This window comes from Neomonachus schauinslandi, chromosome 4 (genome assembly GCF_002201575.2).
Source record: "Neomonachus schauinslandi chromosome 4, ASM220157v2, whole genome shotgun sequence".
NCBI classification, from domain to species: domain Eukaryota; kingdom Metazoa; phylum Chordata; class Mammalia; order Carnivora; family Phocidae; genus Neomonachus; species Neomonachus schauinslandi.
The window spans coordinates 103,454,657-103,481,508 of record NC_058406.1 but is presented as its reverse complement, the minus strand read 5'-3'; the positions used below and the strand labels follow the sequence as shown (position 1 = coordinate 103,481,508).

The 26,852-nt window shown below is 38.2% G+C and overlaps 1 protein-coding gene across 1 annotated transcript in view; it reads right to left on the bottom strand.

Moving 5' to 3' along the window:
* Nucleotides 1-26,852, bottom strand: part of SNX27 (sorting nexin 27) — a 65,720-nt gene that overhangs the window by 14,911 nt on the left and 23,957 nt on the right. Inside the window, exons 3-6 of the mRNA XM_044914175.1 lie at nt 9,867-10,059; nt 8,379-8,443; nt 6,545-6,649; nt 1,298-1,376 (exon numbers count right to left, since the gene is read on the bottom strand). Coding sequence (XP_044770110.1) covers nt 1,298-1,376; nt 6,545-6,649; nt 8,379-8,443; nt 9,867-10,059 — 442 coding nt within the window. The remainder of the gene's footprint in view (nt 1-1,297; nt 1,377-6,544; nt 6,650-8,378; nt 8,444-9,866; nt 10,060-26,852) is intronic.

Genomic DNA, 26,852 nt, shown 5'->3' with positions numbered 1-26,852 from the left:
AATATCTTATCCATTATCTGGTAAGTTACAGCAATGTCCACTGAACATCATTAATGCAAGCCTCTCCTCTTACCCACCCAGCTCTGGTGCATTCAGTCTCTCATGTGGCAATTCTCAATGAACTGCTTCTATTGTTAAGAGCTGAAAGGCTCTCCCCACTCCCTACCCCCAACTCTAAGACATTCATCAAAGTGAAAAGTATCTTCTCAGTAATGTTTCTTCCTCTTCCTAACAAGGCACAGCAGGATAAAACACTATTGTGTTTAATTTCTACGTTACTTTTCTTTGGAAAGGCTCAGAGTTTTCTTCTCTTGATGTTTACTTGACTTTGTAACACTGCAAAAACAAAGATTTAATATTTCCCATTTTATTTGTTAACTAAAGCTTAGAAAAAAGGGGTAAGATTAGAATCCAAGTGCCGTGGTTCCCTAGCAATCCTCTGTAACATTTATATCTGCTCATTAGACCATAGGGAGTTGGGAAGATGAAGAGTAATAAGGAGATGGCTGCTTCAGGGGGAATCAACGTTGTTATACCTTGACCAGGGATGGCAAGGTGACCCAAACCTACCAAACTCTCCCCCTTTCTGGATGAGGAGGGTGGGATCAATCAATATCTGTCATTCCTGGCCTTAGCCCCATATATATATGATGTAGAAAAGACCCATAAACTATAGGAAATCTATGTCATTAACAGCAAGCACTCGGACTTCCTCCCCTTTGTGATCTCAGTGCAACCAATGTGACCAGCATCCCTAAGCTTTTATAAAATAACATATGAGAAACTTCCTGTCACCATGCAATAAAATTTCCTAGAAAGAGAATATGGAAAATTAAATACATGCACTAAAGCAAAGGTTTTTAAGCAATGTATCTCTTTTCTAACTCCTGAAAATAAAAAGCTATTCTTAATTACCTACAAAAAGCATAAAAGTACACTAAAACAAGTTGTGGCTAAATGGAATATCCTTCTTTTTGGCTATTTCATTGGAATATATTAATTTTGAAACTCTGATTTTAAAAAACGTCATGAAGTTATCAGTGCTAGGTATAAGTATGTTATACTTACAAAAGAGGAAAAAGGATCTACAGTGATCAGACACACTTTTGACTTGGGCTTAATAGGATCTGCCTAGTCTGCTTGTGGGAGACAGTCCTAATGAGTGGGATTTCCCCTTCTGCAAGCTCTTATTCTCCAGGCAAACAGTTTCAGTATGACAGCTTTTGGGAGCTTCAGTCTGATAGTATTAGAATAAAATACCCTCAAACAAAACTTAAATTAGCCGACTGGCACTTACCAAAGGAATGATTGATCACTTCAAATAAGGCAAAGTAATTCACCGTTGTACTGTCCATGCCAACCTTTGCTGCAATAGCCTATAGTGTAAACAGAATAGATTCATTTTAGGGTAACTAAATCAAACAATACTTTGGGAAAAGACAGGTGTGTGCATGTGCAAGGAGGGAAAGGGAGGAGTTTTGCTATCTTGGTTTCACATAAACTAAATTCATCGTCTATAGCTATTCTTCTTTTTATGTATGTGTACATGCACTCATGCACACATATGTATGAAATAAAAGGGGAAAAATATACCTGTATTTGACCTAGTTATGATCTCTAAATATGATTTCCCCCTCCAATTCAAGCTGGTAATAATCTCTCCTTAAATATCATCTTTTCTCTCTGAAATATGATTTCATCCCACGAAGAAGGTCTTTTTTAACACCACTTATAAGTCATGTGCTTGATAAGAACAGATCTTAAGAAGAAAATAAATTCTTAAATATCCACTCTCGCACATTTAACCTATACATTTAATACAGGCTGTTAACAACAAAATCTGTATCTTTGGTTCTTGAGCTTAAAAGAGTTTGTCAATTTTGTTCATGCTTCAAAATTATTCTTATTTATTTTTTGGACGATCCATGCCTCAGCCTGGGGACCTCCATTTCCTAAGAATTATCACCATGAATATCTATATGAAAACAGTAAAATGTTGGGACAACAGAGGAATATTAAACAAGTATTAGGGGACGCCTGGGTGGCTCAGTCAGTTAGGCGTCTGCCTTCAGCTCAGGTCATGATCCCAGGGTCATGGGATTGAGTCCCACATCAGGCTCCTTGCTCAGCAGGGAGTCTGCTTCTCCCTCTACCTGCCACTCCCCCTGCCTGGGCTCTCTCTCTGACAAATAAATAAAATCTTTAAAAAACAAAACAAAACAAAAACAAGTATTAGTCCTTACTTTCTAGGAGCTCATATGACAACAAACAATTGAAAGACTCCACGTGCAAATAAATGAAAACTGGAATTACAAACAGAAGACAACAAAACTCAAAAAACACAAAATAGTACCACAATTCTTTTTCAAGATCAATCCCAATATAAATAAGGTATTAACTGAACAAGATAAAATTGTTAAATACTAGTGTCTCAGTAAACCAAATATAATTATATCCTTCTTCCCAGATCTATTCACATATCAAACAAACCTAAGTTCATCCCTGATGTGAGATAGAAACTGGAGATTATAAATGTTCTAAGTCACCATTCTACACTGTACTGAACAGAAACTGAAATGCTTTCAAGGTTTGGAAAATGGCTGCGGCGCCTGGGTGGCTCAGTTGTTAAGCGTCTGCCTTCGGCTCAGGTCATGATTCCAGGGTCCTGGGATCGAGCCCCTGCATGAGGCTCCCTGCTCAGCGGGAGGCCTGCTTCTCTCTCTCCCACTCCCCCTGCTTGTGTTCCCTCTCTCACTGTCTCCCTGTCAAATAAATAAATAAAATCTTTAATTAAAAAAAAAAGGTTTGGAAAATGCCTTATAGCTACAAGTTTCAGGATGAGGAGAAAAGTGTCAAAAAAATAAATAAGTAATTGGCCTTGCTAGAGAAATACTGGGGGGGGAAATACAAAACGAAACATCAGCAACTTGTAAAATTAACATTTTCCTTGCAATCACTGCACCATTTTGTAATTTCAGCAGTACCTCAAATTCTGCACATATCCTCTGCCATGGTATATAGTACAATGAGTAAATGTATAGGGAACAGATTTGTTTCTTTGCTACAAAGGAAAAATAAATATTAATATTCAGAAACCTGTCTCCCTGAAAGTCTTGATCAAATCAGGATTAAAGATAAACAAAAAGGCCTAGGGTGCCTGGGTGGCTCAGTCGTTAGGCATCTGCCTTCAGCTCAGGTCATGACCCCAGGGTCCTAGGATCGGCAGGAAGCCTGTTTCTCCCTCTCCCACTCCCCCTGCTTGTGTTCTCTTTCTCGCTGTGTCTCTCTCTGTCAGATAAATAAATAAAATCTTAAAAAAAAAAACAAAATGAACTATTGGAACCTCATCAAGATAGAAAGCTTTTGCATAGCAAAGGAAACAGTTGACAAACCCAGAAGACAACCTAAAGAATGGGAGAAGACATTTACAAATATCAGATAAAGGAACAGTATCCAAAATATAAAGAACTTATCAAACTCAAGCCCAAAAAACAAATAATCCAGTCAAGAAATGGGCAGAAGACATGAACAGACATTTCTCCAAAGAAGACATAGACATAGACAAAGAAGGCCAACAGACACATGAAAAAATGCTCAACATCGCAAGGCATCAGGGAAATACAAATGAAAACCACAATGAGATACCACCTCACACCAGTCAGAATGGCTAAAATTAATGATGTTGGCAAGGATGTGGAGAAAGGGAAACCCTCTGACACTGCTGGTGGGAATGCAAGCTGGTGCAGCCACTCTGGAAAACAGTATGGAGGTTCCTCAAAAAGTTAAAAATAGAGCACTATTAGGTATTTACCCAAAAGATACAAATGTAGTGATCTGAAGGGGCACATGCACCCCAATGTTTATAGCAGCAATGTCTACAATAGCCAAACTATGGAAAGAGACCAAACGTCCATCAACAGATAAATGGATAAAAAAGATGTGGTATATATATACAATGGAATATTACTCAGCCATCAAACAGAATGAAATCTTACCATTTGCAACGATGTGGATGGAATTATTATGCTAAGCAAAATAAGTCAGTCAGAGAAAGATAATTATCATATGATTTCACTTACATGTGGAATTTAAGAAATAAAACAGAGGATGGGGAAGGGAGGAAAAAATAAAATAAGATGAAATCAGAGAGGGAGACAAACCATAAGAGACTCTTAACTAAGGAAACAAACTGAGGGTTGCCGGAAGGGGGTGGGTGGGCTGATGTGGTAACTGGGTGATGGGAATTAAGGAGGGCATGTGACGTAATGAGCACTGGGTGTTATATACACTGAACACTACCTCTGAAACTAATAATACACTACATATTAATTGAATTTAAATTAAATTAAACTTAAAAAAAATATATATATATATAATTTCTCACTGAAAGAAACCAGGACTCCTGAGGAAAGTGGCTGATTCTAGATCTAGGATGAGAAATATACAAAGATGAGGCCAGAACATTTTGTTGTACCAAAAAGCAAGAGTATCTGAGCATCAAAGATAATATATGATTAAATCACATTAAATACCTAAAAACCCATGATACTAAAATAAAATAAAATAAAATAAAACAAAGTAATTATCTCACTGGACATCACTGGGATCAACTAGGACACCAATTATTTACTCTGACAATTGGCAATTAAAAAAATTCAGTATTTGGGGGGCGCCTGGGTGGCTCAGTCGTTAGGCGTCTGCCTTCGGCTCATGTCATGATCCCAGGGTCCTGGGATCAAGCCCTGCATCGGGCTCCCTGCTCAGCGGGAAGCCTGCTTCTCCCTCCCCCACTCCCCCTGCTTGTGTTCCCTCTCTCACTGTGTCTCTCTCTGTCAAATAAATAAAATCTTTAAAAAAAAAAAAAATTTCAGTATTTATCCTCCCTTTCCTACAAACTATATTTTAGGGTAACTACACAGCCCTAGTTAATAAGGCAAAGTTCTTGGGCGCCTGGGTGGCTCAGTTGGTTAAGCGACTGCTTTTGGCTTAGGTCATGATCCTGGAGTCCCGGAATCAAGTCCCACATCAGGCTCCCTGCTTGGCAGGGAGTCTGCTTCTCCCTCTGACCCTCCTCCCTCTCATGCTCTCTGTCTCTCATTCTCTCTCTCGCAAATAAATAAAATCTTAAAAAAAAAAAAATAAGGCAAAGTTCTTTACAGAAGAATTCTACCTAACAAATACAAAGAAATGACAGAATTAGAAAACCAGTACTTTGCAACCCTTAATGAAATCACTGGTTAAGGCAGCAATCATAGACAATACACTCATCTGATTACAGACCAATGGGAAATTTTACAATAGAGAGCCCAGGTTATCACCACCTAAACCCACTGATTAATCTTAGTACCACTAAAAGTGGGATAATCAGATATTGTGTAACTCTGTTGAAAAGCAATAGGATGTGTGTGTGTATATATATATATATATACACATATATATATGTATATATATATATGTATATATATATCTCCAATTATGAAGTATTCTTATTAAAAAAAGCTGAACCTGAACCTAATCGAGCCTCTAGAACAAACTTCAATTCACGCAAAATGTAAGGAGAAGATGGACATATTAAATGACACAGATAAAAGAAACAAACAGATAAATTCAGAATGTGGGACACTGCACAACACAGACCCAATTTCTACAACAAACCAATAACATGGAAATAAAAAGTTGGGGAAGGGAAGGGAGACTGCTTTATATTAAAACAAACATAAAAACCAAACCTCGTTTAGATCCAGATTTTACCAAACCAACTATAAAAAATCATTTTCAGACAGTTGGGAAAATTTGACTATGGATTTGTTATTAGTTAATGCCAAGGAAATATTGTTAATTTTTTAGGTCTGATAATGGCTTTGTATTTATATAAGAAGAATGTCCTTATTTTTTTTAGAGATTTATACTGAAAATATACACAGGTCCAATAAGATGGAATTTGCTTTAAAATATTTAAACAAAGGGGCGCCTGGGTGGTTCAGTCGGTAAAGCGACTGCCTTTGGCTCAGGTCATGATCCCAGGGTCCTGGGATCAAGCCCTGCATGAGGCTCCCTGCTCAGTGGGGAGTCTGCTTCTTGCCCTTTCTCTCCGTCTTGCCCCTCTCCCCCTGCCCGTGTTCTCTCTTTCTCTGTCCCAAATAAATAAAATCTTAAAAAAAAAAATTTAAACAAAGGAAAAGGAAAAAAGGATACATAATACAAATGTGGCAAAATCTTGATGATTATTAAATATGAGTGATGGAAAAATGGAGGTTCACTGTACTGTTCTGTTTTCATGTATGTTAAGTTTTTTACAATTAAAAAGGAGGGGGGCTAATCATACCTACTGTGACCCAGGATATATACTGTACCTTTCTTTCAAGAAGGGCAAAGTACTTTCACATTAATAATAACATCAACAAGAGTAGCTAACATTTAATAACTTATATATGCCAGGTAAGTCCAAGCACTTTATATGTATTAACGCATTTAATCCATCTTTCCATCTTTCCTTAGCTTTATACCATCCAAAGTTGAGTCTACTTGTTCAAGTTTAATTTACCTGATATACTTGGTCTGTAGTACTGTTCTTTTTAACCCTGACTGTAACTGTTGTTCCATCTGGTAGTGCTACTCTCAGCTCTACGTCGGAGACACCATTGTAGTTCTGGGGGAAAAGACACAGAGACAGAATTTATCACCCAGCATATCCTTACTCTCCTTGTAACATGCTAGCTAAACAACAACCTAAACATGTGACAGAAAGCAAGTTCCAATGAAAAGGGGTAAAAAGAAACCTTAAAGTCAATATATTTTACAAGTCAGAAAGCTGACTTCAGGCTGCAGCAGAAGTTAACCTTTAAGATGAACAGGGAGGAAAGAAACATGTTAAAGCCAATGTGTTCACATTTCAAAACAGAACACTTGTGTGAAACAGTCTAGGTCAAACACAGATGAGATTTTTGGCTTACTTCCAAACATTCACAACTCACAAATGAGAAAAGAAAACAACTGAAAGCAATAGTTTTGACAAACATTCTCTGGGTTTAAATGGTCAGGCACACTACATTGGCTCAAGTAGTATCCTAAGTTCCTTTCTAAAGCCTGAAGTAATCATGATACCTTTGACAGGAAAAATGGGTGAAATGCAGGAATCTGAGTTAGTATAATATTCAATTTTCTTCTAGAGAAGAGTAAACAATTCTTATCCCTTAATTCAAAAGGTCCTTCTTTCTTATTGTTTTTGATGATTAATACAGTCCTCTAACAGATTTTTTTAAGTAGGCCCCATGCCCGGTGTGGAGCCCAGCTCAGGGCTTGAACTCATGACCCTGAGATCAAGACTTGAGCTGAGATCAAGAGTTGGATGCTTAACCAACTGCCCATGTGCCCCTCCTCTAACAGATTTTTGACTCTCTAAGTTTTATTAGAGAGAAACAACTATTTAAGAGCAAGTCGATTTTCATTTACCACTTAAAAAATATTCATCATCTAAAACCATCCTAAGCATTACTTCATTATAAGCCCTTGTCTGCAAGAAACTTAAAATCTAGTTGGGAAAATAAGACATATACATATAAAATAGTTAGTAGATAACACACTATTTAATATAGCAGCATTATGTATTCATTCTTCTACTCCATTAATATTTATTATGTACCTACAATATGCTGGACATTGTGGTAAGGCACTGGGAATATAAAGATGACCAAGTTCTTGTTCCTGAGTTCTAATGTATAATAGCATGGTGACCAGAGTTAACAATACTGTATTGTATATTTGAATTTTGCTAGGATAGATCTTAAGTGTTCTCACCACACACACACACACACACACACACAAAAGGAAAGAAAGAAAGAAAGAAAAAGAAAGAAAGAAAGAAGAAAGAAAATGGTAACTATGAGGTAATGGATATGTTCGCTAGCTGTGGTGATATTTCACAATGTATACATATATCAAAACATCAAGCAGTACCTTTCAAATACAGATGATTCTTATTTGTCAATTCTACCTCAATAAGACTGGGGGAAAAAAAAAGACTTAGCTCTTACCTACAGGTAGTTCACAGTCTAGTGAACTAAAAATATAAAGTGATAATTTGATTATATGTATAAAAAAATTAGAGAATGAGAGAGCAACAAGGTGATGATCGGGTGGTCCTGACTGCAAAAGTTCTTGGTGGAATGAAAAACCAATGACCTGAGTATCAGGGAAAGCGTCAAAGAGAAGGTGAAACTAGCACTAGGTCTTGAAAGGTAAGCAGGGTACAGAAGAAAGGGAAATTGAAAAAATAGCCATTTGGGGAATTTATGGCAATTCAATATATAATCAATATCTTTATTTTCCCCCACAAGGAGCCAAGGGGTAAACAGTCACTGAAGGGAGTATTCACCTACCTCATCTGATTCTGATAGGAATTCCTGCATGATGTCACTCTCACCAATGACTCGTATTGAGCACACTGTAGAAAACAAAAACAGAATCTGGCATGAGGCCCTAAAATCAAGACTTTAAAGTCAAGAACATATCAAGGTTTAAGTGTAAATCATCAGTAGCAGGCAATGCAGAGGTGGGATGCCATTCCTGACACATGACATCTCAAGGCACAATAAACATTCATATAAATATGAACTAGAGGGGCGCCTGGTGGCTCAGTTGTTAAGCGTCTGCCAGGGTCCTGGGATCGAGCCCTGCGTCAGGCCAGTCAGAGAAGCATAAGTAGTTAAAACCACTTTGGAAAAAATGGGTAGGTAATTAAGTAGTAAGCTCAGGGCATCTTCTCACCTCACTACCTTTAGCTTCAAAACAACTAAAAAAAAGGAAAAGAAAAAAAGGAACGAAGGAAGGAAAGCAGGTAAGTAGCTAATTGTCTAAATATAACAAAGTTAATTTCCTGACACTCTCATGAGGATGTTAAGTTATACTGACGCTTTTACTTCATTTTATTAAAAAAAAATTTATACCCTTTTTCATTTCCCAAGGGCTGTGTTTAGAGGCCATTCCATGTTAGGAAAAAAAGCTAAAAACTGATGAGGAAATCTCACTAACTTCTACAGGGGAAATAGATTTTTCTTCAGGGATAAGGCTTTCTACTAAAGTTTAAAAAAAATTCAACTAGGTCAATTAGTTCTTATACAAGGACACAAGGACACAGAATTAATAAATATCACATAAGACCATTATTCTATTAAATTAGTATTTTAAAAAAGGCCTGTTGCACAGCTGGCAAATTATATAACTCCATAATGTAGTGAAGCAAGATCTCTTCTCTGAGCCACAAAATGAACTATCTTATTCCAGAGATTTGGGTCATTTCTCCTTGCCTTTCCAGATAAGCAAAAGTTTTAGCATCCACATCCCACTTCTGATATACTATCTGGAAGTCCTGAGATAACAAGTAGGTTTCAATACTTCAACCTATAACCTGCTTAGATCAACAGGATCTTAGAATACCTACAACTTGGCACCTGTAAGAGGAAAAAGGAGTTTTCAAGTAGGATATGCCAGTGAACTGAGAATCATTTTAATAAAAATGTTTTAAGTACTGCCCACTTAGTTCCCAAGTCAACTCAGCATGTTGATGAGTCTGTGTTTGCTGGCAAATAATATAACCCTATAAATAAAGGTCCCTAATGCATCAAAAACTAATTATGTATTTTTCTATTGTTGTGAAGTGCTCAGCAAGTCAATGAAATAGACAAATAATCCTTGTACTGGACATTTCAGTCTCAGCTTCAAAGCTCAGATCATTCAACACCAATGGTCAGAGAAATATGATTTACTTTCACTAGTTTCAGGAAACTTAGCTATGGAGTTTAAGAGTTGCAACACATACCTAGACTCCATGTCTACTTAAGATAGTAGAGTTTAATAGGCCAGTTTACCTTTTTCTAGATATTCTTCCAACCCCCGACGTCGGGCATCTAATTGCTGTTCTGATAAAGAGAATGGCCACTTCCCTGGAAGTCGGGGAAATGTAAAGTTGGCAAACTCTCTCTTCAGGTTCTGGTGTAGGATGGCAAACTCCCGGTACCGCTTAGAACACAGCTGCCTCCCTGCCATATAAACATTGTATACCTGGTGAGGGGAAAGAACAAAAAAAAAAAAAAAAAAAAAAAAGCCTACTTACTACAAATTAAATCACAGAATCATCTAAAGTCAAGCTCAGACAGATGCTGTGAGGTATATTCTGCTATGTACTTAACAGAGAATGTGTTCATGGTCACTGTAAAATAAGGCTTACTTTTAATAAACATGCCAGAAATGATATGTACAACAGTGCTACTCAAGTGGCCCATGATCTTATTTTTGCTATTAAAATTACCTCCAAAACATTGTTTTAAATATCTTCAAAGGCTTTTAAGAGTGGATTTTATTTTCAGACGGGCGCCTGGGTGGCTCAGTTGGTTAAGCGACTGCCTTCGGCTCAGGTCATGATCCTGGAGTCCCTGGATCGAGTCCCGCATCGGGCTCCCTGCACGGCGGGGAGTCTGCTTCTCCCTCTGACCCTCCCCCCTCTCATGTGCTCTCTCTCATTCTCTCTGTCTCAAATAAATAAATAAAATCTTTAAAAAAAAAAAAAAACTTATAAGAGTGGATTTTATTTTCAGAAAGTTAAGTCATTCAAAGCCAATGTGGTAAATCTAGTGAATGAACAACCAAGAAAATTTGGAGATGTATAAAGTGAGGGTTGACTAGAAAGCAATGTGCCTGATATTTGTGTGTGGCCCAAACTGCAAAGGAAGTTCTAAAAATGATGTAATAGCATTTTGTTAGCAAAATGTTTTTGTTGCAAAAACTCCTTTCCTGAAGTCAGATATCTTTAGTTTTGTTCTTCCTTCCATCATTAAAACAGGGTTAACAAAAAGTTGAAGAATAAATGTATCCTAAGGACCACTTTGTAATTACAGAGAGTTAATAATCCTCATGAAGAAATGGTTAGAGATTTTTGTCCATTGTTCCCAGATACATGCCAAGCTTCTAGAACAGGGTGTGGAACATAGCAGGCACTCAGTAAATATTTGTTGAATAAATAAATGAATATATGTGAAATTCCTGAATATGTACCCTCATAAAGGAAAGTAATAAAACATGCAATCCAAAAACATCTAATAATGCAAGTTACTTTGTATTCTCAGAACATAACAATGAGGCAGAGATGGAAAAACTGGCCCCAAATCACATTTACTGGTTTTGCAAAAATCATTCCAAATTTTAAATGTGCACAAAACAGATCATATACTCATGGAATCAAGAGTTAATCACTGAGAATGTACTGGCCAAAGCCTTTCCTTCAAAGCTCAAAAAGTATCTTTCCCATGCTTCTGTGATTTAGGAAGTATGAATTAAATACAAAAATAATTTATTAATTCAAGACTCCTCTTCCATTCTCCGCCTATGATTCCTCCCCCAATTAAAAGCAAAGCCTCTAATCACTATGAAACAGTCTCCAAGGACGTGTATGATCCTGATCAATGAGCTTTCTTCCTGTGATTATCACTCAAAGTTGTAATGAATCACATATATTATCAAGTATTCCCACCACTGCCTCTTGAAGTACAAATGCCTAAAACAGAGAACAGCATTCCCCTTAGACAAGACCACAGTTCTCTTGAGAGCAGGCAGTCTTAAGAAAGTCCTACTCAATCAATCTTGTCTTGTATCCTTCCTTTTCAAACTAAACTATCCAAACTTCTCAATAACATCACCATTCCTTTGCTTAAAAAAAAGCAAGTCCGTAACACTATGGGTGATATATGTCAGCCTGTGTTCCTCATACTAGGAAGGAAGGGAGGGAGGTAAAACTAGTTAGTGACACTGCTGGTTCAAAGATATTCCCCAATATCTTTTTCCAAGGAAGAGCAGAGTAGGTCTTTGATAATGCACATGAAGACTATAACTGCATTTCTTCACTTGAGTGATCTCAAGCCCAGTAAAACATTTCCTAGGGTAAAAAGAACGCTATAGCCTGAGAGGCTTTGTGATAATTTCAACAAGAAAACTGAAAAGTTGATTCAACTTTCAGTTTCTTTATAAAGTGAGAAGAGTAACATCAAATAGCCTCTCACCTACCTCCCCACCACTCCCAATTTAAATGTGGCATCAAGGCAACAGAAATATAAATAATCTGGATGCCTGACAGTTCTGTAATACTTTAATGCAAGTAGGAATGGCTTCCCCAAGAGCCAAACCATTTTTAAATTAACTGTGCTTAGCAAATGAGAAACATACAAAAAGATCGCCAACAGATTGTTTTATTCTTCACTGGTCCTTAAAATTAACCAATATCTATTAGTATTCTTATTTCCCTGGTTTGGACACACTCATTTGCCAAAAAAAATGACTGATTCACTTAGTGCATGCTGAGGCCTTCTGCCTAAAACTCAAGAATGTCTATGGTCCATGAGAAATGCCCATAGTCTCAGGATGCCTGGATGGCTCAGTTGGTTAAGCTTCTGCCTTGGGCTCAGGTCATGATCCCAGGGGCCTGGGATGGAGTCCCGCATCGGGCCCCTTGCTCAGCAGGGAGCCTGCTTCTCCCTCTGCCTGCCACTTCCCCTACTTGTACGCTCTCTCTCTAATAAAAAAATAAATTTTTAAAATCTTTAAAAAAAAAAAAAAAAAAAAGGAGGGGCGCCTGGCTGGCTCAGTCGTTAAGTGTCTGCCTTCGGCTCAGGTCATGATCCCAGGGTCCTGGGATCGAGCCCACATTGGGCTCCCTGCTCTGCGGAAAGCCTGCTTCTCCCTCTCCCCTCCCCCTGCTTGTGTTCCCTCTCTCGCTGTGTCTCTGTCAAATAAATAAAATCTTTAAAAATAAAAATAAAAAAAAAAAAGAAATGCCCATAGTCTCATTACAAATGAGAATATCTATCAAAAAATATATTCTCTGGTCTTAAAGAGGAACATAATCAAATAGGAACTAAAGATATACACAGGCGGGCAGTGCTTCTGCATTCTACCTTAATTTAAACCCTAAGACTGGCTGGCTCATAAACGGAATTAGATGAAGTTAGTCTAGCTTGCAATAGTACACTGAATTTAATGATCACTGGTCACTTTCTTCTCCAACTGACCATATCCTGTAAGACTTCAAGTTGGAATGTTCAGACTGCAAAGCCAGTTGTCTGAGATAACAAGTTCTTTCTCTCTTTTTCTCTTTCTTCTTTCTTTTTCTTCCTTCCTTCCTTCCATTTCATACTAGCTTATTTAGGGGTTCCATTTTCACTCCTCAACAGATTTTATGTATTTCTCATATGCTTCTTCACTCATTAATTCATCCAATTCTGAAGGATTACTGAGTATTATCTTGATCAGCCAACCATCTTCATAAAAGGATTTGTACACAAGTCCTGGATTTTCTGTAAGAGTTTCATTAATTTCAGTTACTTCTCCTAATAGAGGAGAACAGAGTTCACTAGCAGCTTCCACACTTTCCAAAGCACCAAATTCATCCTGATTGTTCAATTTTGTCCCACCTTCAGGCACACTACATTAAACAACATCTCTCAAAGCTTCCTGTGCAAAACTGCTGAATCCCAGTGTTCCAATACCATTTTCTGTTGTTACCCATTCAAGAGGAGAGCCCATGCAGAGTCAGACGGCACGTGCCCTCAGGCCCCAGGACTGGAGCAGGCATGGCTCAGTGGACTTAGAGGCGGCATGTGGCTCTGCACCACTCCTAGCACCATTGAGGGTAACAAGTTTCAGTCCTCTTGAGTTCCTCTTTGCTTAGTAAGAATCCAATAAGAAAAAACATGGGTGAGGAAAGTGTAAAACTTATCTGTCAGTGATCTAATTTTGTTTCTCTGGATTCTGCAGGTCAAAGTTTCAAAATTCAGCTTCAAAATAATTTCTAATATGTAAATGCTGAAAATCCATGCTGTGCCATTTCTCTCTCTAGCCTCATGACTTAATCCTATGTAATGAATGCCAGAAGATGGTAACTGATAAATTCTTTTCTTTCTCTTTTTCTTTTATAGGCTCCATGCCCAATGTGGGGCTCGAACTCACAACCTTAGGTCTCATGCTCTACTAACTGAGCCAGCCAGGCATCCTGTAACAGATAAAATCTTACAATGAGCACAGCCTACTGCAGAGAAAGCAATTCTATTAACACCTGGGCTCTGTATTCAGTAGCAAAACTGAAATCCCAGATATCAGAGATCTCCATTTTGTTGGTTCCTTAAATCCCCACCTATAGGTTTCTTAAGGCTTTGAAATGGTAACATCTCATCCTATGTAGCATCTGAATATTAAAAAGTTCTCATTTTCTCAAATCTCTAGTAAGTGACAGGAATTGTGCTACTGAACACACAGAAGAGAATCTCCTTACATAATGCAAAAGTGATAAACAGAATGATGACATTTTGGCAATATCACCCAAGTTCAGCTTCCAAAAGTCAAATAGATGCCGTCCTGGTTTCTGCTATTGATCTGGATGAATCTTCAATGTACATTATGACAAACAAATTGTTTCCAACATCACCCTCCTATTTAATCTTATTTTTAGCTGAAAATCCATCTTTAAAAAACTACATTATTTGCCATTCACAAGCTGCTTATAAAGTAAAAGGAGATACAGCACTCTTAGTTGATTTCTGGGTAAAATGCATGAGATCCTTAACTCAGGGATTTTTCCCAAATGCTGAAGTTTTTAGGCTCCTTCTTGGAAATAAAAAAGCATAAAGGCCACAATATGCTCTTAAATAACTTAGGTTTCTTGTGTGTGCGTGCATGCATGCATATGTGTATTTTCCCTAAGATGGATCATAAATGGTCTCTGTTACTTTTCTTTCTTTATTTGAGCCTCAGGTGTCCAGAACTGGATTAATCATAATCCTTGGTTCACAACACAGGCTCATTATGGCAAACTCTTTGTTTGGATATTTAATTAGTTATTGTTAACCTTGTAAAAAGTAAACTATAAACTAAGAACCTGACAATAATTTCTAATTATTGTCTCTGCCACCTTCATCCCTTCTCCCTGCTCCTCTGATGCCCAAAATTAACATATTCAATCATGTTCATCATTCCCTTGCTTTTCTTTTTATAGTATTTTCCTGTATTTATAAGTAATCCTTAAATTTTTATTTTTTATTTTAATTTTTAAAGGGTATTTTAGTTTTAATGGAATATTACAAAAAGAAAGAAAGTTTGCCATCTGCAAAGATGTGGATGGAACGAGAGGGTATTATGCTAAGCGAAATAAGTCAGAGAAAGACAAATACCATATGAATTCACTCCTATGCCGAATTTAAGAAACAAAACAGATGAACATAGGGGAAGGGAAGGAAAAATAAAATAAGATGAAAATTGAGAGGGAGGCAAACTATAAGAGACGCTGAGCTCTAGGAAACAAACTGATGGTTGCTGGATGGGAGGTGGGTAGATGGATGGTGTCATGGGCATTAAGGATGTAAAGAGCACTGGGTGTTATATGCAACTGATGAATCACTAAATTCTACCTCTGAAACTAATAAAAAAAAGGGGGGGGAAGTATTTTAGTTTTATAAAAAGGTTATCATTCAGAGTGAGACCTTTCATGCCTTTTTTTTTCCCTTAGTCTCATCCACAATGTTACATACCTTTGTGGTTTATTCTGTTGTATATAACAATTTGTTGTTTTGCTTTTTAATTATCTGTTATCCCGTTGATGGGCAGTTGGGGTTGTTACTGGGTTTTTGCTATCATGAACAAACACTGCTATGAAATTGTATACATGCCCCCTGTTATACATATATAAGAGATTCTCTTGGGTATACTAAGAGTAGAACTGCAAGATTATAAGGTATGTGAATAATCAACCTAATGAGATAATGCCAAACGGTAAGCTCAAGTGGTTGCATCAATTTATACTCCTTTCAGTAAAACATAAAAAGATCCTCTTACTTCTTGCCAGTGGGGAATGGGTGTGAAAAGACTTCTCACTGTGGTCCTAATTTACATTTCTCTAATGTTTCATCTAATGATGTTGATCATCTCTTCACATATTTATTGGCCGGTGAGTGTCCTCTTCTGTAAAATACACATTCATATATTTTGTCCAGTGTTATACTGAGTTTTTGTGCTTTTCTCATTTATTTGTAGAGTTCATTAAAAGTTCTTGACATAATCTTTTTCATGTGTGTATACTGTATCTTCTCCTATGTGTCATTTGTCTTCTCACTTTATTATGTAACTTGATTTTAAAAATCTCAGTTTTATGGAGTCCAATTTATCAATATTTTTATAACCAATGCTTTCTGTGTTAAACTCTTTGCTATACCCAGGATCAAAAACCTATTCACCTATACTTTCCACTAAGAGCTTTTAATTTTTTTATTTTATCATTTAAGTCCTTAATCTACTCGGAATCAAATTTTCTAAATAGTATGAAGCAGGGTTCCACTGGTATTCCTTTTAAAATCAAGAATATTGAAAATCAAGTTTTAATTGAATGGCCTATAAATAAAAATATTCTGTTTTTATAGGATAATCTGAGAACTTCTGAATGGTCTGGAATTAACCTCCCACAGTAAACACCTAGAAAACTGGGCAAAACATAGGAAACGACTATTTTTGGACACTGGACAACAGGCAGCTAAGAACTGTGATACCTAAGAAAAGGGAAACAAACAAGATGAGCCCTACCATAACCTAGATTTTCTGTCTAGAGGTAACGCTTGAACTGCAGGTCAGACAAGGGCATCCAAACAGTATGGCAATTTCACCGAGTTGTGGAGACAGAGACTAGAGTTCAGGGAGGCCAAAGCAGCTAGAATTTGTAGGACAGAGTACACAAGAGCGGGGAGCTAAAGAGAGACAGAGCTCCAGAAATCTGCATAGGATCCCCTTGAATTCTAGCTGAATAGCAATTTGAGGAAAGAACTATTACCAGGGTATGCAGCCACTCTGGAAAACAGTATGGAGGTTCCTCAAAAAGTTAAAAATAGAGCTACCCTACGACCCAGCAATTGTACTACTGGGTATTTACCCCAAAGATAAAAATGTAGTGATCCGAAGGGGCACATGCACCCCAATGTTTATAGCAGCAATGTCCACAATAGCGAAATTGTGGAAAGAGCCTAGATGTCCATCAACAGATGAATGGATAAAGAAGCTGTGGTATATATATACAATGGAATATTATGCAGTCATCAAAAAATGAAATCTTGCCATTTGCAACGATGTGGATGGAACTAGAGGATATTACGCTAAGCGAAATAAGTCAATCAGAGAAAGACAATTATATGATCTCACTGATACGCGGAATTTGAGAAACAAGACAGAGGATCATAGGGGAAGGGAGAGAAAAATGAAACAAGATGAAACCAGAGAGGGAGACAAACCAAAAGAGACTCTTAATCTCAGGAAACAAACTGAGGGTTGCCAGAGTGGAGGGGGGTGGGAGGGATGGGGTGGCTGGGTGATGGACATTGGGGAGGGTATGTGCTGTGTGCTATGGTGAGTGCTGTGAATTATGTAAGACTGATGAATCACAGACCTGTACCCCTGAAACAAATAATACATTATATGTTAATTAAAATAAAATAAAATTTAATTTAATTTGATTAAAAAAAAAGGGTGAGCTGTATTACCTGTATTACCAGGGTGAGCTGTAAAAATAACAATTTTACTGGAGTTCAAAGAGCATCTGGAATCATTTGACTTCCCTCCAGCCAGAATAGAGAGACCTCCCTTGAATCTCCATGGCATTCTAAAGAACTCAAAAGGGCCATGCTTTAGGGGTAGAGCTAAATTAGCTCTAGAGTAAAAGCTACTCTATGCTCCCTAAAAGAGCTTAAAAACAAACCTGAAAAAAGGATCAAAGTAATCTATAAGTAACTTAACTGCATGCCAGCAAAAAAAAAAAAAAGAAAGAAAAAGAAAAAATCCATCATTCTTTAAAGGAATATAACAAAATCTAATGCACACTAACATTAAATTAATAGGGTGCAATACCCCATCAAAAAATACTAGACATATAAAGAAGCAAGAAAATTTGATCCATAACCAAGAGAAAACTCAGTCTGTAGAAACAGACTCAGAAACAAAAGTAGTAGCAGACAAATACATTAAGCAGCTATCCTTGGCTGCTTCTGTTCAGGATTTAGGAAGCTGCAAGAACAGTAATCCCACTCTAGATATAAGAGATTTCCCATGCACTTGCAAGTCTTCCCCATGGGCCTCTTGTGCTCACAAGAAAGACTAGGGACAGAGCAGGACACTAGAAATGGGCTATTGGGACACCCTAGGCATGAGAGAGGTGCTTGGCAATTGTTGGGGGACAGACACAATGCCTTACCTACCACCCCTAGACCCTTCTCTTCTTTTTTTTTTTTTTAAAGATTTTATTTATTTATTTTACAGAGAGAGACACAGCGAGAGAGGGAACATAAGCAGGGGGGGTGTGGGAGAGGGAGAAGCAGTCTTCCCGCGGAGCAGGGAGCCCGATGCGGGGCTTGATCCCAGGACCTTGGGATCATGACCTGAGCTGAAGGCAGTCGCTTAACGACTGAGCCACCCAGGCGCCCCTAGACCCTTCTCTTCTATTTTTTTTTTTTAAAGATTCTATTTATTTATTTGAGAGAGAGAGAGAGAGAGAAACAGCATGAGAGGGGAGAGGGTCAGAGGGAGAAGCAGGCTCCCCGCTGAGCCGGGAGCCCAATGTGGGACTCGATCCCAGGACTCCGGGACCATGACCCGAGCCGAAGGCAGTCGCTTAACCAACTGAGCCACCCAGGCGCCTGACCCTTCTCTTCTATTAAGCAAAAGCCTTAAGCCCTTGGGGGTATGGGCAGCAAATCCTCTCAGAGGGCACTGGCAAAGATCCACTGCTTCTGGGGAAAAACAAAGCAAAAACCCTCTAACTCCTTATTCCCGGTGAGAAGCAGGAAACCATCCTAGACCCAAGCTCCTATACTGATACTAAGTAGAGGTCTGCTACAGCTAAGGGAGGAACAAGAAACTCTTCCAAGACTAACCACAGATACAAAGCAGAGTTTAGCTGTGATAAGGAAGAAGGGCAGAAAAACTGAAAAAGTCTCACTCCCAAGACATAGGCACAGGGTCTGTGTAGACCCTGTCTAAGATGGAAGCTGGACCAGATAACAGAGAACCCCCAATACAAATCTAGCCTAAATAAAAAGCAAGAGTAGTCCACCACTGGGGGATAGGCAAAGGTGGAGAGAACTTGTCTGTGGTACAGGCAACGCAGGGGCGGCTAAACGTTGAGAGAGAGGGGAGAGCAGAACACAGAAAAACAGAGCCTCTGACCCCAGCCCCCACTTTAAGCACTTTAAGCCTACTATTAGAGGGATTTGAAGCCTATGGAACAATAAAGATACCAAAAGCCAAAACAACACCCAAATTGAGCCTGATTGACTCAATCCCCTGAAGAGGAAGACATCTGCAAATTTTCAGGTTCAAATACTATTTACTTCAGTCTCTACTTTTCTACACATGATGCTTGGCACTCAATCATATATTACAGGACAAAAAAGTAAGACAAAGAAAAACCACTTATGTCAAGAGATAAGGCAATCTCAGAGATAGCTAAATGTCAAAGGGACATTAAATAACTATGATTAATACATTAAAAGATCTAATGGAAAAGGTAGACAACATGTGTAAATAAATGGAGAATTTCAGGGGAAATGATAGAAATAAAAAACATGATATCAGAGATGAAGAATTTCTCTGACAAGCTCAACAGTTGACTGGACACAGCTGAGGAAATAATCAGTGAACTTGAAAACAGGGTAACAAAAATAATCTAAAGCAAAAAAGAAAGAGAAAAAAAAACAGAACAGAGCATCCAAAAGCTGTAGGACAATATCAAACAGTCTAACATACATGTAATTGGAATCTCAGACGGACAAGAGAAAAAGAACATAGCTGAAGAAATATTTGATAACATACTGGCTAAGAATTTTTGAAAAATAATAAGATATCAAGCCACAGATCTATAAAATTTAGAAAACCCCAAGCAGGATAAATACCAAGAAAGACCTAGCTTTGAAGTTTAAAAACTTTGAAGGTAACTATAAGGGGTTAAAACATTACATAGAGAGGAACACAAACTAAAATAAGCAGGCCTCTCACTTCTCATCAGACACTATGCAGGCCAGTAGACTACAGTCACATTTTTAAAGTACTGAAAGAAAAAAAACCATCAACTCAGAATCTTATACCAGGTAAAAATATCTTCAAACATAAAGGCGAAATAAACACTTTTTCAGACCAACAAAAGTTAAGAGAATTCATTGCCAGCAGATCTGTACTATAAGAACATTAATGGAAGTTCTTCAGGCAGAAGGAATAGATACCAGATGGAAACTGAATTTACACAAAGGAACGAAGGACACCAGAAATGGTAAATATGTGATTAAATATTTCCTTATTTTTAACTTCTTGAATTGTTTAAAGCAAAGATAACAACAAAGTAACAAGGAATTTATAACACATAGAAGTAAAATGTATGACAGCAACAGCACAAAGGATGAGAGAAGGAAATGATATATACTGTTGTAAAAATCTTTTATTACATGAGAAGTAATATTATATTATTTAAAGGTAATACTTACAAAGATGTATACTATAAACCTGGAACAACCACTAAGAAAATAAAACAACAAATTGTATCTAATAATACAATAGTGGAGATAAAATAGGATCATTAAAAAAATACCCCAGGGGCTCCTGGGTGACTGAGTCAGTTGAGCATCTGACTCTTGATTTTGGCTCAGATCATCATCTCAGGGTCGTGAAACTGAGCCCCGCATCAGGCTCTGCGATGCTTGGGATTCTCTCTTCCTCTGCCCCTCCCCACTCATGCTCTCTCTCTCTCTAAGAAAGAAAAAAAAATTCCACTGGGGCGACTGGCTGGCTCAGTTGGTAGAGCATGTGACCCTGATCTCAGGGTTGTAGATTCAAGCCCCACGGTGAGATTACTTAAAAAAAAAAAAAATCTGGGGCACCTGGGTGGCTCAGTCAGTTAAGCGTCTGCCTTCAGCTTAGGTCCTGATCCCAGGGTCCTGGGTCCAAGTCCTGCATCGTGCTCCCTGCTTAGCAGGGAGCCTGCTTCTCCTTCTGCCTGCCGCTCCCCCTGCTTGTGTGCTCGCTGCCTCTCTCTGACAAATAAATAAATAAAATCTTTAAAAAAATAAATAAAATAAAAGCTAAAAAAATACTCCATTAATCAAAAAGAAGTCAGGAAAGGAGGAAAAAGGAATAAAGAACAGATGAGATATAGTTAACAAAGAATAATATGGTAGATATAAAACTAACTATATCAATAATTAAATGAAATGTAAGTAGACTCCAAATAAAAGACTGAAGTTGCCAAATTGGATAAAAAAGCAAGACACAAGTATATGCTGTTTATAAGACACTCACCTTAAGTACAGTTATATAGATAAGTTAAAAGTAAACAGATGGAAAAGATACTCCATGAAAACAATAAACAAAAGAAAGGTGAGGGGTGTCTAAGTGGTTCAGTCAGTTAAGCGTCGGACTCTTAATTTCGGCTAAGGTCATGATCTTGGGGTCCTGCGATCAAGCCCTGTGTTGGGCTCCTCACTCAGTGGGGAGTCTGCTGGGGGGGGCGGATTCTCCCTCTCTGCCCATACCCGCCACCCCAATTGCACTATTTCTCTCTCAGATGAATAATAAATCTTTTTTTTTTTAAAAAGGTGAAGTGGCTATTAGTGGCTATAAGATAGTATCAGAGAAAGACTTCAGAACAAAGAGTATTACAGAAGATAAAGAGAGATTTCATAACATTAAAGGGGCCAATTCATCAAGAAGGCAACAGCTTCATTATACATTAAAAAAAAATTTGATAGAACTGAAGATTCCCCCAAAGACCAACCTTCCAGTGATAACAACTACAAACTCTAGACAACATGCAAAAACCAATTACCTGAGGATTCTGAATACTACACTTAAATGCAGGCAGATTGCAGAGGGGAGTCAAAACATGGAGCACCCCACAGGGCTGGGGGGAGTTCCTGCTTTTAGGGGGCTCTGCCCTGATAGTGGGCATCAGTCACAAAGTAGCCTGACTTAGGCAACTAAAATTCCAATAGAAACTCTGACATTCTGCTGTCTGGAGGAAAGAGAGAAAAGATTCTAGGCAAGCATGGCTGCCACCAGAATGAGTGGAGAATTCCAGAAAAGAGAAACAGAGAAAAGGATGCCTTAATTCTGTGAATGAACACCATATACTTCTCACACTGATCCTTCCCTGAATGATATACATGCAGAACAGACTCAAACTAGCACAGAAAAGTCTGAAAGAATTGAACTGACACTTGAGTACTGCCCACAGGTGGCAGCCAGGTAAAACAAAACATCAACATTCCTCAGGGGAATATCACAGAACTCTGGGCCTACACAATGCAACATTCACAATATCCAAGATACAATCCAAAATGACTCACTGTACAAAGAACCAGGAGGCTATTCCCTTTTCCCTTTTCAAGGGAAAAGGCACTAAATAGAGGACAACCTCAAAATAACATATTGAAATGTTCAGACATAACCAATGGAACAGAATACAGAAATAGAACCACATATATATGTTCAGTGGATTTTTAACAATAAAGCCAAGGTATTTCAATGGTGAAAGGATATTCTTTTTCAACACAGGTTGCTGAAACAGCTGGATATCTATATGGAAAAAAAAAAAATCTTGACCCTTACATCATACAGTATTGATACAAGAATCAACTCTGAATGGATCCCAGACCTAAACATAACTGAAAATTACGACGCAGCCACTTTTTGGAGAACAGTTTTAACTTCAAAAGGTTAAAACATAAGAGTTACCATATGACCCAGTAATTCCACTTTTATGTAATATCTAAGAGAAATGAAACATATATCCACATAATAAACTGTACACACATAACTCAAAACAGCATTATTCATAACAGCCAAAAGTAGAAATAACCCAAATGTCCGTCAACTGAAGAAGAGAGAAATTAAATGTGGTGTATCCAGACAACGGAATGTTACTTGGCTGATACATGCTACATGGATAAACCCTAGAACACATATGATTTCATTTATACGGAACGTCCAGAATAGGCAAATCTATAGAGACAGAAAGATTTGTAGGGAGCAGATGGGAGGTTTGGAGGATGGTGGCTAAAGGGTATAGCTTTTCCAAGGTGATGAAAATGTTCTAAAACTGACTGTGGTAATGGTTGCACTACTCTGTGAACAAACTAAGAACCACAGTGCTCGCTTCAGCAGCACATATACAAACTAAGAACCACAGAATTATATACACTTAAGATGTACAATTGCTGGTACGTGAATCACATTTCAATAAAGTTATTATAAAAACAGGGAGTTAAAACTATAAAACTTTTGGGGCACCTGGGTGGCTCAGTCATTAAGCATCTGCCTTCAGCTCGGGTCATGATCTCAGGGTCCTGGGATCGAGCCCCGCATCGGGCTCCCTGCTCCGCGGGAAGCCTGCTTCTCCCTCTCCCACTCCCCCTGCTTGTGTTCCCTCTCTCGCTGTGTCTCTCTCTGTCAAATAAATAAATAAAATCTTAAAAAAAAAAAAAAAACTATAAAACTTTTACAAGAAAACAAAAGATTTGTGTCCTTGGGTTAGGCAGATGTCTTAGAATATGAATTATCCATAAATGAAAACAGATAAACTGGACTTCATCAAAATTCAAGACTTCTGTTCTTTGAAAGACATCGTTAAAAATAAAATAAAAAGGATGTCCTTCAACATATGAATGGATAAAGAAGATGTAGTTCATATAGGCAATGGAATATTACTCAGCCATCAGAAAGGATGAATACCCACCATTTGCATTGACATGATGGAACTGGAGGAGATTATCCTAAGTGAAGTAAGTCAAGCAGAGAAAGACAATTATCATATGGTTTCACTCATATGTGGAACAATAAGGAATAGCGCGAGGTCCACAGGGGAAGGGAGGGAAAACTGAATGGGAAGAAATCAGAGAGGGAGACAAACCATGAGAGACTCTGGACTCCGGGAACCAAACTGAGGGTTACAGAAGGGAGGGAGTGGGGAGATGGGGTAACTGGGTGATGAGTATTAAGGAGGGCACATGTGGTGATGAGCACTGGGTATTATACATAACTAATGAATCGTTCAACACTATCATCAAAAACTAATGATGTACTAAATGCTGACTAATTGAACAGAATAAAAAAATAAATAAAAGATTTTTTAAAAAGGCAAGCCACAGCCTGGGAAAAATACTTTACAAAACACCTCTCTGATAAAGGACTCCAAATACATAAAGAACGCTTAACAACAAAATAAAAAGATAAATAATTTAAGTTTTAAAATGGGAGGGGCGCCTGGGTGGCTCAGGTCATGATCCCAGGGTCCTGGGATAGAGTCCTGTGATCAGCTCCATGCTCAGCAAGGAGTCTGCTTCTCCCTCTTCCTCTGCCCCTGCCCCTGCCCCCAATCGTTCTTTCATGCTCTCTCTCTCTCAAAAAAATAAAATCTTTTTTAAAAAAAAGTTGAACTCTTCACAAATGAAAATATAAGAATGGCCACTAAGTACATGAAAATAAATTCTGGGGCGCCTGGGTGGTTCAGTGGTTTAAGCATCTGCCTTCAGCTCAGGTCATGATCCCGGGGTCCCGGGATCAAGCCCCACACTGGGCTCCCTGCTCAGCAGGGGAGTCTGCTTCTCCCTCTCCCTCCCCTCGCTCATGCTCTCTCTCTTGCTCCTCTCTCTCAAATAAATAAATAAAATCTTAAAAAAAAAAAAAAGGTTAGGGGCGCCTGCGTGGCCCAGACAGTTAAGCATCTGACATCGACTCAGGTCGTGATCCTGGGGTCCTGGGATTGAGCCCTGCATGGGGCCCCTGCCTGGCGGGGAGTCTGCTTGTTTTCTCCCTGTCTCTCTCTCTCTCTGCCCCTCCCCCACCACTTGTGCTCACTCTTTCTCAAACAGATAAATAAAACCTTAAAAAAAAAAGGTTAAACTTTCATTTACTATATCACCTTGCAATTCCACTTCCAGCTACTCAAAAGAAATGAAAACATACATCTACGTAAAGCCCACACATTAATGTTATTTCATGGTTTAGTCATAATAGCCCCAAACTGGAAACAACCCAAACATGCATCAACAAGCCACTGGATAAACAAATTGCAGTAAATTTATCCAATTAAAAATTAAATGCAATTAAAAGGAACAAATTACTAATACATGCAACATGTATCAATCTTAAAAAGACTATACTAAATGAACAAAGCCAGACACCAAAAACTATTTATTATATGATTCTGCTGATTTGACATTCTAGAAAAGGCAAAATATACTAACAGGAAGCTGATCAGTGGTCGAAAGGGGTGGTGTTATGAGGGGAGGACTGACTGCAAAGGGTCATGAGGGAACTTTCTGGGGTGGTGAAAATGTTCTGTATCTTGACTGGATGATGGTGATTATAAAACTATGTACATTTATCCAAACTCATGAAACTGGACACCTGATGTGGGTGAATGTTAATGTAGGTAAATTATGCTAAATAATGTTAATTTTCTTAAAAGGGATAATTAGTAGTTTCATTCCTTTTCTATTTTTTTTATTCTTATGTTAATCCCCATACATTACATCATTAGTTTTAGATAAAGTGTTCCATGATTCATTGTTTGTGCATAACACCCAGTGCTCCATGCAGAACGTGCCCTCTTTAATACCCATCACCAGGCTAACCCATCCCCCCACCCCCCTCCCCTCTAGAACCCTCAGTTTGTTTTTCAGAGTCCATCGTCTCTCATGGTTCGTCTACCCCTCCGACTTCCCCCGCTTCATTCTTACCCTCAGTTTCATTCCTTTTCTAAAGTCTACAGAGGCTCCCAAGGTCTCAGGTAATTCCCAAAAGGTCTCAACATTCAATCTGCTCTACTTTTAGGAGCTGACCTTGATTTCTACTTTTTACATGCCTTGTGATTCAAAGTATAGCACCTCCGAAACACAAAACTCTAAACTTTGTGTATATGGCTTTGAGAATCCATAGACCAAGCTGACATAAACTGTGCTATGTGCTATCATCACCAGCTAAATTAAAGATGCAGTCAAACATTATTTGATCCTTCTGAACTTTTCTGGCTTCTCTGCTTGCTTTTCTCATCTCTCCACTAAAAAGAATTTACCATAAATGTCCTGTGGCTCATTCCTATACAGGGAACAAATCCCAATTTCAGAGACTGCAACCTTGAAACACCTGTAGTTCACCTTGAAACACATGTAGTCTGTTTGCCAGTATCTAACAGAACTCACTGCACTTTCTACAAAGAATAATGAATTTCTCATTATATCAACACTCCCCAAATAATCAAAGGCAAATAAAGCATACCTCAATCAAGAGAAAAAATAAGTAGATTGGCTACCAGCAGCTATTAGGTTTTGAGGAACAAGCAAAGGTACTCAAAAAAGGGGCTGGCACATATTATCCAGAACTCAGGGTGGGCTTTCCTGCACATCTACAACAGCAACAGGTTGGAAATGTATAGAATAGTTACTGTAGTCAGAGTATAATTAGGACCTTGCAGAAAACCCAAGTTAATCATTCACATAGATATCTCCAAAGAAAACGAAAAAGAACAAAATGTGGACAGAAGTGTAGGGCACTTGTAGGTTCTGATGTGGACAAAATCTGTATTACCGAAATGTTTTGGAAGATACCACCTTTTGAAATTAATCTTGCTCTACAGCTCTACGGAGTCAATAGTAAGTGAGAGACTGCTATTAACAAAGAGATATGGCAACCAATAAAACAACAAACAAATAAACAAAACCAACTTACACATGTTTACAACAGACCAGAATGCAAACTTAAAACAGTCTGGAAAGAAAATGGAATTATACTTAAGC